General features: G+C 41.3%; 1 protein-coding gene across 7 annotated transcripts in view; it reads left to right on the forward strand.

Moving 5' to 3' along the window:
- ralgapa1 (Ral GTPase activating protein catalytic subunit alpha 1) overlaps positions 1–17614 on the forward strand; it is a 70498-nt gene that overhangs the window by 44668 nt on the left and 8216 nt on the right. For all 7 annotated transcript variants that reach the window (XM_085144009.1, XM_085144011.1, XM_085144013.1 and 4 more), the window contains one exon: positions 1050–1177. In XM_085144009.1, coding sequence (XP_085000135.1) covers positions 1050–1177 — 128 coding nt within the window. The remainder of the gene's footprint in view (positions 1–1049; positions 1178–17614) is intronic.

Consider the following 17614-nt stretch of genomic DNA (forward strand, 5'->3'; position numbering starts at 1 on the left):
GCTTATCACTGATGGCTATCTGTGTCACCTTTTGTGGGAATTGTTGGCCAATCAATGTAATCTTTCCCATTATCAGTGGCAGCAGTGCCAAATTAAAGGAAAGATCGAAACACTTTTTTAAGCTGTATTTGTGGCAAAGCAACAATGAAATGTTAATATACTCAATTTAAAATAGATTAATTATTAATTTTTATTTATATGATAAATCACAACAGTTGTCATCTTTAGACTATTTGTTACAAGATGTTACAAGATGCTAGGAATCTTCATACATTTGGAGAATAAGTGAAATGTTCACTTATTAAAAGTCTTATTTAGTTAGCCATTTTTTATACTTAGACTTGTGTGGATTTGGGGAAAGTTTGGTTGGAGAAAAAAAATGAGAACAATATTTGGTCCATGATTTTATGTTTCCTACCAGACCCCACAGATATGTATCCAGATTGACTAACAATCCTAGAGAGAGTCTTGCCCCAAGTCTTTCTGATCTGGTTAATGTATCAGTCTAAAGCACACAGACATTAATACCACAGCACTGATGGCATAACTCTATTTCAAACAAGCCCTAACACAATAAAATGCTGCTTTTTTTTTCTCTGTGACATAGATACCACAGCACTAATAACATAATCGTATTCTCTTTCATTCATTCTGCAGGGGAAAATATTGAATTATCATGAATCCAAAAACAAGTTAGATAAGATATTCCCTTTGTTGTTGTCCTGAAAGCACATGTATTCGGCCACAGAGCGCATGGCTTGGAGACCTGGTCCACAAATAAACTCAATAAAAGTCCGGCATTAGTTTCTTTGGTGGATTCCACAAGCAAAGCATTGAATTATATGGGAAAGTCAAAGCCTGAATCAAATATTGTATCATTACAAAAATCTGTGGCGTCAATCATGACTTGTCAGGGTCGGTTCACTAGAACTGAGAACTCCCACTGTTTCATAAAAATCTAGACTTTTCAGGGTTTTCGTTAAAAAAAATCTAATTTGAACTATATAAAGGAATAAATGTGGATTTAATGCCAGTTTTGTTCTCTGTAGGTTCCTTTCTTTGGTCCGCTGTTTGATGGAGCCATTGTGGACATGAAGATTTTGCCCACCATGGTGAGAGCGACAGCTATCAACGCGAGCCGGGCCCTTAAATCCCTCATCCCTCTCTACCAGAACTTGTATCCTTTAAAACCCTCATATGAAAATTTAGGAGAAAAAGGCAAAGGTAGGATGCTGAAAATGAGTTTTTCTCTCTGGTTTTTCTCTTTTCTTGTATTATATTAGCATATTATTTATATTGTTGTGTATTATGTTTGCGTTTTAAGAGATATTTAACCTCACAAGACTCTTTTGCAAACTTCAGGAAAAAAAACTTCATTCAAAACTCAAAGGTCTGCAGCACGTGGATTTATGCTATTACCAGCTCTCTGTTTAGGTCTGAAGACTTCAGCTATTCCTGCACTTTGCAAAGTTTTAAGTATCAAGGTGAACGAGAGTCACACCAAATACATATCTAATTTATTTATTTCTTTTTTTCCAAATGATTGCTCAGAAGAATTCAGGGGATTATTTTATTATTATTGGCCTGAAAGAGTTTGCAAAACACTTCAAATATTGCTGTGTCTAACCTTCACTGAAGCAGGTAGGCTTGCTGACAGCTGACAGCATATCGTCCTTTGCAGCCTCATGCAGAAAAGGTCTTCCATCTCTTTTTCTTCTGTACTGTGGTTGTAGCTTTTTTAGTGTTACATTAAATTCTAAGTCCACTAAATGCAGTCTAAAACTATTTTTAGCAGTTTTGCATCACCTTAATATATATATATTTTTTTTATGACTTTCCCTGTCATCCACAACTCCACATGCTCTCAAATGATGAGATGTTTTAAAAACTTACATTGAAGTTGTGAGAATGTCGTTGTACTGTGTGGGCTTTTGAAATCTTAGCACGTGTGAGTGCGAGCGAGAATGTTGGGTCGGAGGATTAAGAATAGCAAATCAATGCCCAGTGCTGTGCAGCTTTCAGAATATGAGAGCTCGTTTGATAGAGCTGCATTTAGTTGCCTCTGAAGTGCTATATATCAAGTGTGCGTGTTTACCCGTGCGTGGCCAGGCAGAGAAGATTGGGATGCACATTCGGAGGGTGTGTATATGTGTGTGTCAGTGCATCTGTGTGTGCAAGGAGAGAAAGGCAGACAGACAGGTGTGCATGCAGTCTGTCTGCCTGATCCGAAGCGATGGTTTGGAAGAAGCCGTGGTCGATAATTATCGATGACTCTCCTCTCTAATGCTGTTCCTAAATGAGAGGCTTTGCTCTCTGGTCTCAGAGACACACAGCCAGATAAGTATCCACATTCATACACACTCTTGATTACACTTACATGGACACAAGAGGTACAAAAATCCAAGTGAATCAATATAAAAACATGCAGATTAATTAACATTTTTAAACCAATATGTTTTTAAAGAAAGACTGTGAAACTAAAGTAATTGTAATAGTAATTGTCCCCATGTCTGTGTGCATATCTTTGTGTTCTCTCTTTTCTTTGTGTTCCAAACTGCCTGATGACCAATTAAAGGAAAAACATAATCCCTATTCCCTACAGTGAGAGGATCCGGTGGCTCCGTTTTGTCGTGAGGGACTTTGTGCAGACATGCTTTGGTTCCACTTGTCCCTTTGAAAGAGAATCGTCAATACAAAGATTTTCTGAGTGATCACCTTCATGCTGAAAAACAGGCGCTTGTAACTTCTAGGCTGAACGATTGTAATTCCTTATTATTATTTTTTTATTATTATTATTATTTCTACCAGAATGCTGCAGTGAGATGACTAACAGGAAGTGTTTAATTCAGTATTAAATTTGAAATCCTTCTCTTCACATGCAAAGCCCGAATGTCCTCATTATATCTCAAAGACCCCAAAGATACCTTAGTATCCGTGTAGAGCACTTTGCTCTCAGACTGCAGCCTAACTTGTGTTTCCTATGTTTCCCAAGAGTAGAGCCTTTTGGTATCGGGCAGCATCAGTTATCAGACTTTGTCCAAGTCATCCAGTTCACCTGGAAGGTGCACACATGTGGGGGATTTGGCACTGAGGTGTTAGAGGGAGAAATCCTTTGAAAGATTGGTGTTCATCCATGCAGTACAGTTCCAGAGCCTCTGTGATTCAGGGTCAAAACTGCTTGGTGCTGTTCTGGTGGCATGTGGCGTCACTTCCCCCCCACCTTTACTTTGTCACCTGCCCCGTACATAGTGCAGGTGATGAAAGATGGTGGACCATGTGGATAGACGAGGGAAAGGACAGGCCGAGGAAGCCATTTCGCTCTGCTAGTGATACACAGGCTGTTAGGCTCAGTGTGGGGCTGTAGCTCGTGAGCAAACACCCCCCTCCCGACAGCTTTGTGTAGGTGTATGTGCGTTTTTGTGCGCCCACTGCTTCTTCCCCACCTTCATGTCTCAGTTTGTGTTTTTTGTGTTACTCCAGCAATCTTGAGCGAGTGTGCAGACATGTAGACACCTCTGCTAGCGTCCACGTCCTGCGTTTCCGTGCGAGACTGTGTGTGCACGTCCGTTTACCCACTGCGCAGGTTTGTTTGTGAGCATGTGCACTTGGTGACACACTTGTGTCACGCATGCTTGTTTTGGGGTGTTTGTGTGTGTCTGAAAGTGTCCTGGCGCGTATCGATTGGCGGTAGCAGCAGGCCGATGTCTCTGACAGGCTGAATTACAGTAATCAGTCATTATTGACTCCCCATCTCTGTGCTACACACACCACTCTGCTCCTCTTATCTGTCTCTCCACCTCTCCCTCCCTTTGTGTCCCCCACTTCTGTCACTCCTTTCCTCCCTCCCTCCCTGTTTCAAACTCTTGGACCATCTATCTTTACACTCACATCCCCGTACGTCTTCTTGTGGCCTTTTCCACCTCCTCCTGCTTCTATCTTGTATCTGTGGCCCTCATCATCTTTTCCTCTATCTTCCTCCCTAATTCTGTCCCTGCATTGTCTCTCTTGTCACTCTAATTCCTTTATCTTAGCAAATCCTTTTTTTCTATCTCTGTCGTACTGTCTGTTTTTCATCTTTTTCACATTTATTACTTTTCGTTCTTCATTCAGTTTTTCTCCCCCAGATCTTTTTCTTGTCTGTTCATTCTCATTGTCCTAAAGTGAGGGAAAGTCGCTTCATGATGTAATAGCAACCCTTTAAGACAAACTTTTCTCAATAATATTTCCCTGTTGGCATTTTTCTTCCAGCTAGGTCCCCTCAAGTATGAAGGACTGCAATAATAAAAAATACATAAATAAAGTAAAAAATGTGTAAATAAATTGTTACTTAGCTTAATTAGTACGTGCCTCAGTTCTCATCATTAGTGCAATTGAAGGCCCTGTCATTATGAAATGCGTTGATAGATATAGAAAAGAATGCATTATGTTCAGAAGCTAATGCAGAAATAAGGGCATAGACTTAAAAATAATAATAATTTCTTAAATAAAGCAGGAGTCTCGATATATATATATATATATATATATATATATATATATATATATATAGATATATATATATATATATATAGATATATATATATAGATATATAGAGATATAGATATATATATATATATATATAGATATATAGAGATATAGATATATAGAGATATAGATATAGATATATATAGATATAGATAGATATATATAGGTAAATGAATACAAAGGTAAATAAATGCAGTGCATTTTTAAAAAGTATGAATATATCATTTATTTTATAAATTAATTCATGCATATTTTTAATTTTTACTGTTAGTCATCTGTTTAATGTCTTGTTTATTTGTTCTTAAGGGTGGCTTTACAACAATTACAACATACCTGGTCAAGCAACGACATCTTGGATCTTAAAAAAAGCCTTTATAGGGGGCGTAATACAGCACATTTCTAACCTTAAAACATTTAAATGTTACATTTTGCCACTTGAGATCAAATGTAAATCAGAGCAAAACACTTTTTCATGGGTACAGTAGTTGTTTTGTAGTTGCACTGACCCAGGTCTTTGTGATAAGTTGTGTTTAAAACGACACAACAGCTTGTGCTCCGATGAGGATCTTCATCTCTCTGTGGCGGCTGCAGTGATCAAACCGTTTTCCAGGCGCGGTTGGTTTCATTGCTTTGTTTTGTTCAGCTATTACAGAAAAGGAAGCTTCACACAAATACACGGATTATGCCTTTTTCTGTGTTTCAACCATGGTTCCTTTTCCCCCCCTGATTTTCAGCTGTTGTTGAATATTTGCAAGTGGTTTCCTGCTCAGAGTGAATTTAACTGTTTGGAACATTTATTCTAACGTGTGGTTTGTGGAACTTGAACTACATCTCCAAAAGTTGATTTTGTTCATCTGGACGTAGCGTTTTCAGTGGGAGAAACGTTTCGTCACTCATCCAAGTGACTTCTTCAGTCTCAGCTGACTGCAGGCTTCCCCAATCTTATAAGCAGTACATTTGCCTAATGACTGAAACCAGCCCACTCCTTCATCATGATTATGCAAATTCTCATGACCACTGATCAACTTGAACTACATTTAAAAAATAATATAAGCCCATGCTTTGTATTCCTGTCATTCAGTGTTATAGAAATCATTTGAGACTCCTAATGTCAAAAAAATTAAAAGAAACTAAAATGCTTGCGATATGTTACATCGCATTTGTTGGCGAATTTTTGCCCCATATATGAGGGACCAAAACCTATGAAATTGACTTAATATTCTGCTCATTATGACCAGAAATGAGTGTCTGAGGTCAAAAACTCATCAGGAAAGTGTTTAGAGATCAGGGCCCGAGGCCTTTTTGTCCTCATATTCTTCTACAGGAGCAGGAGTCTCTTTGCAACCACAGGTATCTCCCCCTGGTGGCTGTTGAAAGGACTACAGGTTTATTAAAGGTTTAAGACCAGTTTCATTGGCTTCTCTTTTCTGACCTTTTGTACTGAATGTGGTTGGGCATCAAACAGTTTGTCCAGCTTAGCAGAAAGGCTAATGTCAGTTAGCACTAGTAAGCACTGCTAGCGGTCATCGCTAACCGGGACCTCTACACATCCAGTATAGTAATCTCATTCTTGATCTGCATGTTTTTGTTTTAGCAAAGATTTTACGTCAGAAGACCTTCCTAACCCAACCCTCCCATTGGTCTGAGCTTGGGTCCAACGCTCGCATGGGTACACTGGTTTTCTGACTGTAGAGTAGTTGAGATTTGAAGAGAGATGAATGATTCATATCTTCCTGACATACCTGTGAATTCGGCAACACGGAATACATGAGGCTTAGATGTCCTTGTGTACGAATCTCCTTCAGTTCTGCATAAAGCTTCAGCTGAGTGCTGCATTGTAACATTGACTGATAGGACCTCGCTGAGGGGCTGACACAGAAGCAAACTGAGAGAAGGTTGGCAAGACAAAGTATGTCAGTGTTAACTGGCATTTTTCTCGTCTTTCTTTCCCGTTCTCTCTCTCTCCCCCTCTCTCTCTCTGTCTGCCTTCTTCCCTCTCTCCCCCTCTCTCTGTCTCTTGGCCCTCAGGGCAGTCCATCTGCCTTTTCTCTCTCTCTGATCTTTCATTCACCGTGACCAGAGCCATCCAAAACCACACAGCACACTCACACACAGGGTGCCAGGCTGCTGGGGCAGCTGTGTGTAAGCACAGCTCTATCTCACGTATCAGCTCACTGCAGCAGCAGAAGCAGTCCAAAACTCCCCAACACATGCATGCACACACTCTTCATATAGGCCTCACTACACTCGCACATGTCACGATGAACAATAACACAAAGCTGGTATTAGAAACTTCCCTTCTCTTCCCGCTGATGACTAGTGTTAGCACACACGCAGCCAATCTTTAGTCACGTAAAGAATAGCCCATCAGATTGGAATCAGTCCTCCTGAACTCATAGATTAGACCAGATAAGTGAGGAGACTGCTGGGTATCATCGCTCTTTAAGCGACACCAGCGTGTCAGGCTCCAGATGTGATTTGCATAGCCCTACTGTAGATCATCTCTATCACAATTCCCTTGGATTTATTACTGGGGAAGTTGTGAAACTGTTCGTAATAAACTTTCATGTTTTTTACCATTACTTTTAAGGCTTGAAAATATGGGTTACAGTGCATGTTTGCAAGAATGCTTTGCTTTTGATATTACCCTTGTGAATGAAGAAAGCATGCACCATTGGAGGTGGGAAAGTCATATGTCAGCTTGCAGCATAAAACCTGCTTTTTTTATGTGCCTGCTTGTCCTTGACTAAAGTAATGTTGATTTCATGACAAAAAGGAGATGTAAACCTTTAGATCGTGGCACTTTGAGTGGGTGTAACATTCATTTGATTCTCATTATTAAAAGATCTTAAAAAGTGTTTCAGCCCTGAAGCTTTCATGTAGCAGTCTCCTGTGTTTATAGTTACGAGTCCTCAAAATGCAAAAAACTGACACAATTTTTTTTTAAAAGCACAAAATTTCAAAACCATAGTAGGAAGGTAAAATTTTGTTTGTTGTACCAAACACAAAATCAGCTGAGAGTGAAAGTGGAAACTTGATCTCTAAATCTGATGCTTTTTATAAGAGGTGACTTGAATCTTTACCTTATTGAGTAAAATTTGTTTTCCAAGCTAAAGTTGAGTTTTGTGACCGCGAGTCCGTCTAAGCAGAGTCATCATGCTGGCCCACTGGTCACCTAGCTGCAACTACTACAGCTGCTCTACCATCTGATAACACCGTGTTGCGCTGCGATTTGCTTGTGTTAGTTGGTGTGTGTGCGTGTGTGAGAGAAAGAGTAGGCTGTGGCCATCCTCCATCTGCTCCTGTGTGATTGTGGTTTTTGGGGAACAATGTTGGAGAGACACTAAGCTGCTATACACACACATACACGGACACACACACACACACATGGACACACAGGCTGCCAGCAAATGTTTGTGTGTGCATGAATTTTCAAATATATCACCTAACCATTTACACTTACACAAAACGTAAACATGAAGTGCATGTGTATAAACGTTACTTTCAGGATTAAAGTGTGTGTGTGTGTGTGTGTGTGTGTGTATTGGTTGTGTGGGACGTCCCCTCTAGTAGTTGATTGGCAGAGATAGCTGCACTGAGGCTGGGGTCAGCATATGGCTCAGTATGATAGCGATGCTCTGTTTGTGAGTGTGTGTGTGTGTGAGCGTCATTGCCTTTCTCTCGCTTTCACACTCTGTTCCCACTGAAATGGTGGCAGCTCTGGGCATGTAGTGCTATTATCCCCCATATCCACACACACACACAGACACACACACACACCAAGGGCAGCCAAACGCCTAGCGGCCTGCCTGGCTTCTCTTTGCCAACTCCCACAATAGAGCCTATTGTCCCAGTAAGGCTACAATCTGCTGTGTGTGACAAGGATGTGTGTGTTTCTCACCACGGCAGAAAGGTGAGGGCAGAGCCTTACAAATTGAAGACATTTTCTTATTGCTGATGCTGAAATGGGGTCATGTTATCCTTAACCTCCCGCAGGCTCCGCTGCACCCGTCAGACACTGGAGAAGCATTTCTTTTGATCTAAAAGAAAGCCGCACCAATGCCTGCGTCATGCTCTCACTGATAAATCTATCACAAACGTACACTTGGTGAAAAAGTCTTCCATGAGTAAAGCTGCTCCATTATTTAAAATCTGGATGTAAATGAGCATAAAACTCTGCGGTGCACGAGGAGCTTCTGCTGGCAGATCGACAGAAATCAGTGCCACACATTGAGTGGCACATACACAATCAGGATTAGGCTAAGGGTCTGTGTATTAGTGCGGGTTAGGGGTAAGGAAATGAATATAAGTCTGTGTGAATGCTTGCAGAGGGGGAGGTGATTGTGGTTAATTGTTTCCCGTCGGGTAGTTAGAGGAAATGAAAAGAAAAGGGGTGAGGAGGAGGGGTCACGGCTAATCTCTTTCCCATCTCCTTGGGGAGGTCTGTGTGTATGTGTGTGTTGCTTCTAGGATGACTGCCTGCTTCACAGTCACATATTAGCGCTATGATTTCCAAACACTTGAAAGTGGACAGATGTTACAGTTAACATGTGGCCGTGTTTGAGTTAAAGAGAAGTTATTCCCAGATGTTTTTCAGTTGAATTTCACTGATTATTTTGAAAGCTTCATTTTGTACTTTTGACCGCTTCCTTAGAGGTCGCCACTGTGGATGGATACACATATTTGTTTTTTTTGCATCCTTCCTGATGCAACCCTCCCGTTTATCTGGACTCAGGCTGTTCTGGCCCCCTGAGGATGGATGTATGTTTCCTTCTAGTCTCGAACCAGAAATCTTTTGCATCTCAGGCACATACTGTTACTTTTGCTGGTTGTAGTTGTACCTCATAGACTATGATATTATGCATGAGAGAAAAAACATTTAGAGAATCCTAAATACAGAAATCTATGTGGTATTTCTCCCAATGGGTGGAGGGATAAAATTATCTTTACATCAGCAGTTTAGGTGGCTTATAGCAAATTTGACTTATTTAGATGACGTTTAAATTTACAGTAATGCCTTTAAACTTAAGAGCATATTTCAACACATTTTATATTTCTATTCCAGCACTTGACTAAACTAGCTTTGCTTGATTAGGAGCTGTTTTAGTTCCTCTTCCTTTAAGGCTGCTCACACTTTAAGCTACCCCAAATGAATAAATGTTTTGGGATGAACCGCTTATGCTTTGAAGTTGGATTTTTTTCAGTCCCACAGGTGCATGAAATTAAGAACCTAAAAATGCAAGCTGCCTTTACAAACATTGGTGGAGATATGATTTGTTCTAAAAGAGCTCACTGAATTTTGTGGTACTGAATTAAGATGCCAGTGTTACAACAAGTCAGCTTGTAGAATATCTAGGAGGGACTAAGTAAGACAGATCACATAAAACTACAAAGTCCTGTGCATCTGCTGAGTTCCTTTCTGTGGTCTGCTTGTAGATCCACTAGCCACTGAGCATTGCAGTTATGGGTTGCGTCCTTCTCCTATATGCTATTCCAGTATTGCTCTGTCTCCAGCTTTGGTGGGGTTGTTCTCATAGTGTTCCCCTGCTACTGGGAGTACACCATAGATGGCTTAGTAGAGTACATCTGGTTTATTGTCCTGCCTTCCAACTTTCTAGTATACCTCTTTAAGCTGCTGGCCAAGGCTGTGAGTGTTTGGCAGTTTCTAAGGCCTCAGGTTTAGGCAGCTTGCTGTGCTTCTTAGGCACCTTCTTCATCTTTAGTCTTCTTCTCCATGGAGGGTACTGCTCCTTGTGAGGTCATCTTGAGGTCATCCGAGCATCTCGCTGATCATTGTCGCGGTGTAGATTTTGATGATGGTCACAGTAGGGATTGTCCGTAGTCATTCACATCTTCTAGTAGACCTTCAGACCTTCACGGTCCACTTTAACCATCCTGTAGTGAATGGCCACACGGTAAATTCACTACAACAGCACATCAGAGAATCATAGCACCATATTCGAGTGCATTTTACTTTCCCTTGGACAACATAATTGAACCCTTTAAATGTAGTAATTAAACAATAATACCTGGGTACAAGTCTTTTTTTTTATTAACTTGCAGTTCTCATTAAACATTTTAAGAAACTGCAGCTACTGCAGCAAGTTGAATATTACCATGAAGCATGAAGACTGTCCAAGTTTGTATTCTTGCGCTCGTAAGCCGAAGCGTTTTGCACAAGCACAAAGCAGCGATGTTTCTTCTCAGCTCTTTAGTAAACTCTCCGCCCCCACAGAGCAGCGTGACTAGCAGTCAATACATAGGTGTCAGTTATCAAAGCTGATGTGCACTACTTGAGTGTTACTCCTGCCTCGTGATGGGTTTTTGGGCCTAATTTCCAACATTCATGATTCATGTCGTGACTGACTGAGCGGGCGAGTGTCTGTGTTTGTGTGCAAGCATACATGCTTGTCACCGAGAGCTGTGCAGACACATGAGCCGCAGCCATCAGTGGCTTGATCACACCTTGCTGGAGCAGGCCCCCCTCTGACTGGTAAACAAGCTAATCTGCAGTTGTGTGTATGTGAGTGTGTAAGTGCGTGAATGCGCTTTGCGGCCGGGTGTGTGAATGTAAGTTTCTTTATGTGATAAGGTGTTTAAGATTCAGGGTGGGTTCCCTCACGGATAACCGAGACAAAGTGCAGAACAGCAGACTGTGTGCCATGAGCTCTAATAGGCGAGTTGAATTTAGCCTTAAAGAGGCAGAAAGTGTTCGTGAGCACAGACGGGGGGTGTTGGCGAAAGATTAATTACTGATGATAATTGGATTAAAGAAAAAAATATTTTTACCCAGCTAATAAGCGCTAAGTGGGGCAGGATTTGTGTATCTCAAGGGCACCTGCTACATCCCAGCAGGTGTTTTAAGTGTTACCAATAAAGTTTTCAGACTTTTTATTCAAATTATTTGGTAACTTTAAGTCCCCTTGTTCTGTCAAGTTGATTTTTTGACATTTTAATTCTTGATTGCAGACAGACTTCAGTCTGAAACATAAGCATCTTCTTTTGAGATTTCAAATGATCTAAAATGGTTTGAATTTAATCATATTGTGTTTCTACGGAAGTAACAACCTCTGTCATTGCACATTTTGTCCAGTCAGTAACCCAAAGCCTCAAATAAGATGAAGGACAAGCTCCATATATTCACATTTAATAAGCAGGAGCATTTTATTATTTGTCCAAAATGGCGTAATTCTTTTGGTTGACAGAAATTTGGCAGTCAATCCACCCTTGTTGCATAGACTGTAAATGAAAGATGGACATAGCTGTTGAGCTGTTCTTTTGCATTTGTTGTGTTAGTTTTCATGACATGTGTTTTTGTTTCTGTGTAGTTTTTTTTTGTTCGTTCGTTTTTTGACGTGCAGAATGAGAAGTCGTACCTTTCCGTGAATATTAGCAAGTTTGTTTACCAAGGCATAGACTATTCGGGTTCCTTTCACAGATACAGATACTTGTTAATTAGTGTTAAGTTACACAAAAACAATGAGGAGCCTTTGGGGACTTACTCGCTTTTGTAGTCGGCCTCAAGCGGCCACTTAAGGATCTGCAGTTTTTATTTTTGACACTTCCTGTCAGCTGTGTTTTGTCATTTCAGCTAAAACGTTAATTCTGTTTTATATATAACGTGCCAGGCTTTTACTTTTCAACTTTTAAGGCTTATTATGAACAGATTATATCGGCCGCTAGAAGCAGAAAGATGTGCAAAAACTAGTCCTTTACTTTGAATTTAACATCTGTGTGATGCACGCGGGAGGTGAGGAATTACTTTCTTTGTCAGCTTTTATATCGTTATTATGAGAATTCATATCGGTGATTGTAAAGATATATGTGTGTGAGGAGGGGGGGGGGGTTTATTGTGTAACCACCTGCAGATAAGAAGCGGATGTATCTCCTTAATAAGGGAATTATTATTACGGCCTTGGTGACAATCACCAGCACCCATGCTGTGCCTGTGTGAACTTTAGTGTCTCTGTGCTGGTTAAATAAAACTTGTAATTGCACTGGCAGCTTTAAGGCTCCCCTGTGGTGACAGGGAGGTAGGTGTGTGTGTGTGTGTGTGTGTGTGTGCGCACATGTCAAAGGGTGAAATAGTAGGGTGACAAGGGGCCAATTAATGTATCACGTCTGTTTTTTCTCCTCGGCCTCTGTTTCTGCATCAGGTTAAAGAGCAGATGAATAGGGGCAAATGCGATTGTGTGATGTGAGTGTGTGTGTGTGTGTGTGTGTGTGTGTCTTTTCATGCACGTCGAGCAATAAGTAGTGCATTAGACTAACCTATCTCTGTCCTCATCTTTGGCGTACGTGGACACACACACACGCTCATAATGAAATCACAAAGCCCCTCCATATCATTGCTATCACAGAAAGATATAAACCCATTAGCTTGTTCCTTTGGGCGTGGACGCACACACATACACGCACAGGTTTATCATTACACGCTGTAAAGCTTTTCCAATTGTATTATCCCTCTGATGTCCTTCTCTCTGTTGTCTGTTCCAATGCCCGGGGTGCAGAGGACAGATAGGGGGGGTTGTGTGTGTGTTTGGGAGATGCTGGGTGAGATAAGCTCTGCGTGTGTGTGTGTGTGTGCACCTCTGATGAGAGGTGTCTCGTAGACAAGAAAACAGACAAGTTGTGCTGCTTTTTAATGCAATTTTCTCAAAATAGAAAATCATAAAAAGTTGTTAGTACAGCAGGAAAAACAGGATGGGCCGCCGTACTTCATGTTCACCCTTTTTAAATTAGAGTGTAAATTAGAGTCACTTGTCTGACCAGAGGAAATTAGCTATTCAGATTCAGCATCAAAAGGTTAAAGAACGTTTCTAGCTTTTCACCGGCTGTGCTGCTCTTTCTTAATTTATTTCTAGTCGATTTAATACTCCAATTTCTGTTACTTATTAAAACAACAAATTTTTATTCATTTACAGGAAGAGATGACCTTCAGCAAACACTGCCTGTTCCTTATAACACTTTAAAACCAACATTGCTCAGCTGTTTTCCCCTCTTTAATCCTATTTAATAAGACTGATTGGAGGCATTTTTTTTCTCATCCTCAGATTGAACTAATGTGTTGCAAAGTGCAAGGCAGGGAGGTCATAAAGTGTATTTAAAGACTTGTTGGTCTTTCTTCTTTTTAGTGAGAAAGTAAAGGTAGCTGGAAAACACGACAGCACCAGTCTTAGCCTGGGAAGTTGGAAAAGAGCAGATTTCACCCAAAGCCCCTGCATCTTTTGGCATATGGGTTACCTGCTCAACCAAGTGTGCCACAGCAGGGCCCCCATTTCTTACTGTGGATGCAGATATAGCTCAATATGAGCTCAATAAGTGGGGTTAAGCCACATTTCTGCTGACAAGAGAACCAATGGCATAACGTCCTTTAGGGATGTAATAGCACGTTTATTGCTGCAGCATATTCTTAAATCTTAATAAGACTAAGTTAAAGTCCTTAGATGATGTTCATAGCAAAACAAATTATTTTATAATTGTTTTTTTTCTTTTTTCTTTTTAAAGATCTTAATTTTTTGTGATTTTTTTTTTTGTGTGTGGTTATTTCGCTTCTCTTCAGGCTCTTTGTGGTTTCTTTGCATTTCTTTTTTTGGTCGCTTTGTGATGTTTTTGTATTTTAACACAAAGTTCAGAAACCTTTTGTTACATCACTCATATTTGGAACTGCAAATCAGCCTAACGCACGTGTTTGGACTGCAGGATAAATCCAGACTACTCGAACAAAGCCCACATGAGCACAGGGGGAACATGCAAACTTCACACAGGAACCAGTTCATTTATTTCCATGGGTGTACTTGCACCACTTAACATCTAGCAAGACTACCTGGCTGAGGATCCGTGACGATCCACGCAGCTCTTCCTTCTGTTATTCTTGTGCCTCATCATTGTATATCGACAAACATATTTTTCACTTTTTTATTACTTTTTTCCTTTACCTCTTGCCCAGTATGCCTTTAGAACAAAACTTTATTTCACATGATGTTAAAAAAGGTCTTTATAGGAAAAAAGCTCATGTAGTAAAATTCATGTCTTGGGTTAAAAATTTTATGTTTTTTTCAGTGCACAAACAAGATAAATGGACTGGTTCTGTGTGCTTTTCTACTCTACACTCAAAGCACTTTATCTAAAAGTCATTCTTTCCCAAGGATGCTTTGGCATGCAGACTCGAGTGGCCAGGGATCGAACCACTAAACTAAACAATACTAAATAATTCAATTCAATTTTATTCATACAGTGCCACAACAGCAGTCACCTCAAGGCGCTTTATATTGTAAGGTAGACCCTACATAAAGAGAAAAAACCAACAATCATATGACCCACTATGAGCATGTACTTTGGCAACAGTGGGAAGGAAAAACTCTCTTTTAACAGGAAGAAACCTCCGGCAGAACCAGGCTCAGGGAGGGGCGGGGCCGGTTGGGGAGAGAGAAGGAAGACAGAATAAAAAACATGCTGTGTAAGAATAATGGCATTAATAATTATTAATTGACAACCGGGTTTTGATGCTCTCTGTAGACACCACACAGTCACATTTCTACCTCTACAGACTTATATAGTCTCACAGCACACACCCTACATACAAACATTGCCATACACACACATCCCAGCAGTGGGCCCAACTCCTAATGCGCTAACAAGCTCCCTCTCTCCTCCCCTCGCCTCCTCTCCTCCTCCAGCCTCCCTCCGTCTCAAGTGATCACAGGAGTCGAACACCGCCACAATGAGCGGCGCTGCGGGAGAGAAAAGGTCTGAAATGGAGAGAGAGAGAGAGCGACAGAAGAGGGGGAGAAAGAGCAGGAGGAAAGCACGAACACTTCACTCTCTCCACTCCTTTCAGCCACGCACAAGAAAATGAGTTTCTGACTCGACACAAAAGAGCCTCTTTATCCGCCCCCTCTCTCCTCCATGTTTCTCCTGTCCGCCTTTCTCTGCTCTGCTTTCTTTTTCTCCCTCACCAGCCTTCCTCCCCTCTTCCTCCCCTTATAATTTTCCCTCTTTCTTTCCCCTTCTCTCGCTGAAAGAGGGATATTTTGCTGCTAATGACTTAATAAGAGGAGCCATCTGAAATTCAATTACAGCAGATTTCATAGTTGCGACTGCCATTTGGATAGAGGGACAGAGGGATGGATGGAGGCAGAGATGTGCGAGCGCATTTCAACTCTATTTTCCATGACCTCTCAATGGTTTCTACTTTTTTTTCCTTTTTTTTAATACCAATAATAATAACTTTATTTCAGTACCGTGCTTCCTGCAGACCGGCCTCCTGAAATGCTTCACAGAGGATTAAAAATTTGGGAAAATAAATAACAAGAAAATCTAAAATTGTTAAATCTCAGTCACAGTTTCTGTTATTAAGACTTAATTTTCAGTATCAAATAAGAGAAAAATGTTTGTAAAAGCTGAAGCAGAAAGAGACACACAGGACCTGTATTTAATTTGGCTTAAAGAAGTCATACAGATAAATATTTTGCTCTAAATGTTCACGTAAAGAAAAGTGCTAAAGTTTGCTTCGATGGCGAAGTGTCTCGAAGCAGCGTTAACAGGGTTTCTCGAGGTTCCCAAGGCAGGACAAGGTGTCGAGACCACACGTGACTTTCATAAAAAAATAAGAAAAAAGGTTTAATATGCAGTCGATGTCGTAGAGACATTAATTATAAAGATTTGTAAAGACCCCATGTGGACATCTTCGTTGCTAGAACAGCCCGGTGTAGCCGACGTTCTCCGTGCAGAGTGTTTTAAAGCTTGTCCACCGCTGATGAAGGTGAGATTACTGCTCGTGTATGTTTTGCACATCGGTCCGTCGTCCCTGTCCTCCTCATGTCGCCTCATCCCAGCGGGGAGTTGGTGTTTGTGACACGGTGACACAGCCCACACTGAGAGGAACAAAAAGGGAAGGAGGTATAAAGGAGGCAGACGGAGGACGAGGGAAGAAAGAGATGTTCCCGTCACTTATCTCAGCAGTGGTACTGCGTCTCTGTATGTATTTGTCCTTATTCTCCCGTCTCTGCAGACATCTTTCTTTCCCGCGGGTGTCCTTTAAACCTTTTCACCTCCTCAGAAATGAGGAAACGGGAGCCTTTTATGTGCCTTTTTTCCCCCTCCCCCTTTCTCAGACACACATTATTAAAACATGATATGAAGATGATTAGGTGTTGTTTGCCTGAATATATAATAGCACCTCTATCTCCTAATTGCATTACATGCACACCTCTCTTCCCCTTTCCGACGCGCACAAACACACCTTCGTTCACCAAAGGGGGAGGTGCGATGGCGGTGAGGGGGAAGCAGGAAAGGGCAAACGGCGAGATCACACAGAGACTCGGCGTGCGAGGCGCCGGCTCGACGGTCTTTGTGCACCTGCCGCTGCTCTCCCGGCTCTCGTGTTGGTACTTAACCATCGCCGTCGCTGCCTCGCTTCCTCTGCGGCTCACCGCAGGATTCTCACCCTTCCTTCATCTTCACCTTCGCTGTTTCCCTTTTAACAAGTTCTCTTCCTCCCTCAGCATCTCACTGCATTTGCACCTCCGACCCCCGTCCCTCCTTCTTTTCTTTTCTTTTTTTTTTGAAACAATAGCAGCTGTTTTTAGACGTTGAAGTTTCCGTGAAGTCAAGTCTGGTAAATGTCAGAAACAATCTTTGACAAACCGTCACCCTGTCACAAGTTTATATAGATTTCCTCCTCTCTATTTTCCCTGCTTTTTTTCCACTTATCTGTCCCCCTCCTTTCCCCTCTGTTGTGCCAGCGCACTTTAAAGCAGCCATATTGTTGTTATTATCATTGTCTGTAACTGAATCAGTTACCATTAGACCTGAATCTCTCTCCTTCTGAGGCCCATAGACCAGCTCTCTAACCCAATAGAAAACCCATGGGTGCTGTTACAGATGGCCGAGCCATTCACAGCGTGCACTCACACACACAGATTTCATTCTGAAGATTCATTGGCTTAATCCCATCACACACTCGAACAGCATCACGTGCACACACACACACTGTGCTTTCTCACATCCAAACTTATCAAATCCGGACACACACATAAACGCTGTTTTCTCGTTGAAAAGCCCTCGTTATTGGAGCTCACTGAGCAAATG

Source organism: Neolamprologus multifasciatus, chromosome 19 (assembly GCF_963576455.1).
Source record: "Neolamprologus multifasciatus chromosome 19, fNeoMul1.2, whole genome shotgun sequence".
Taxonomy (NCBI): domain Eukaryota; kingdom Metazoa; phylum Chordata; class Actinopteri; order Cichliformes; family Cichlidae; genus Neolamprologus; species Neolamprologus multifasciatus.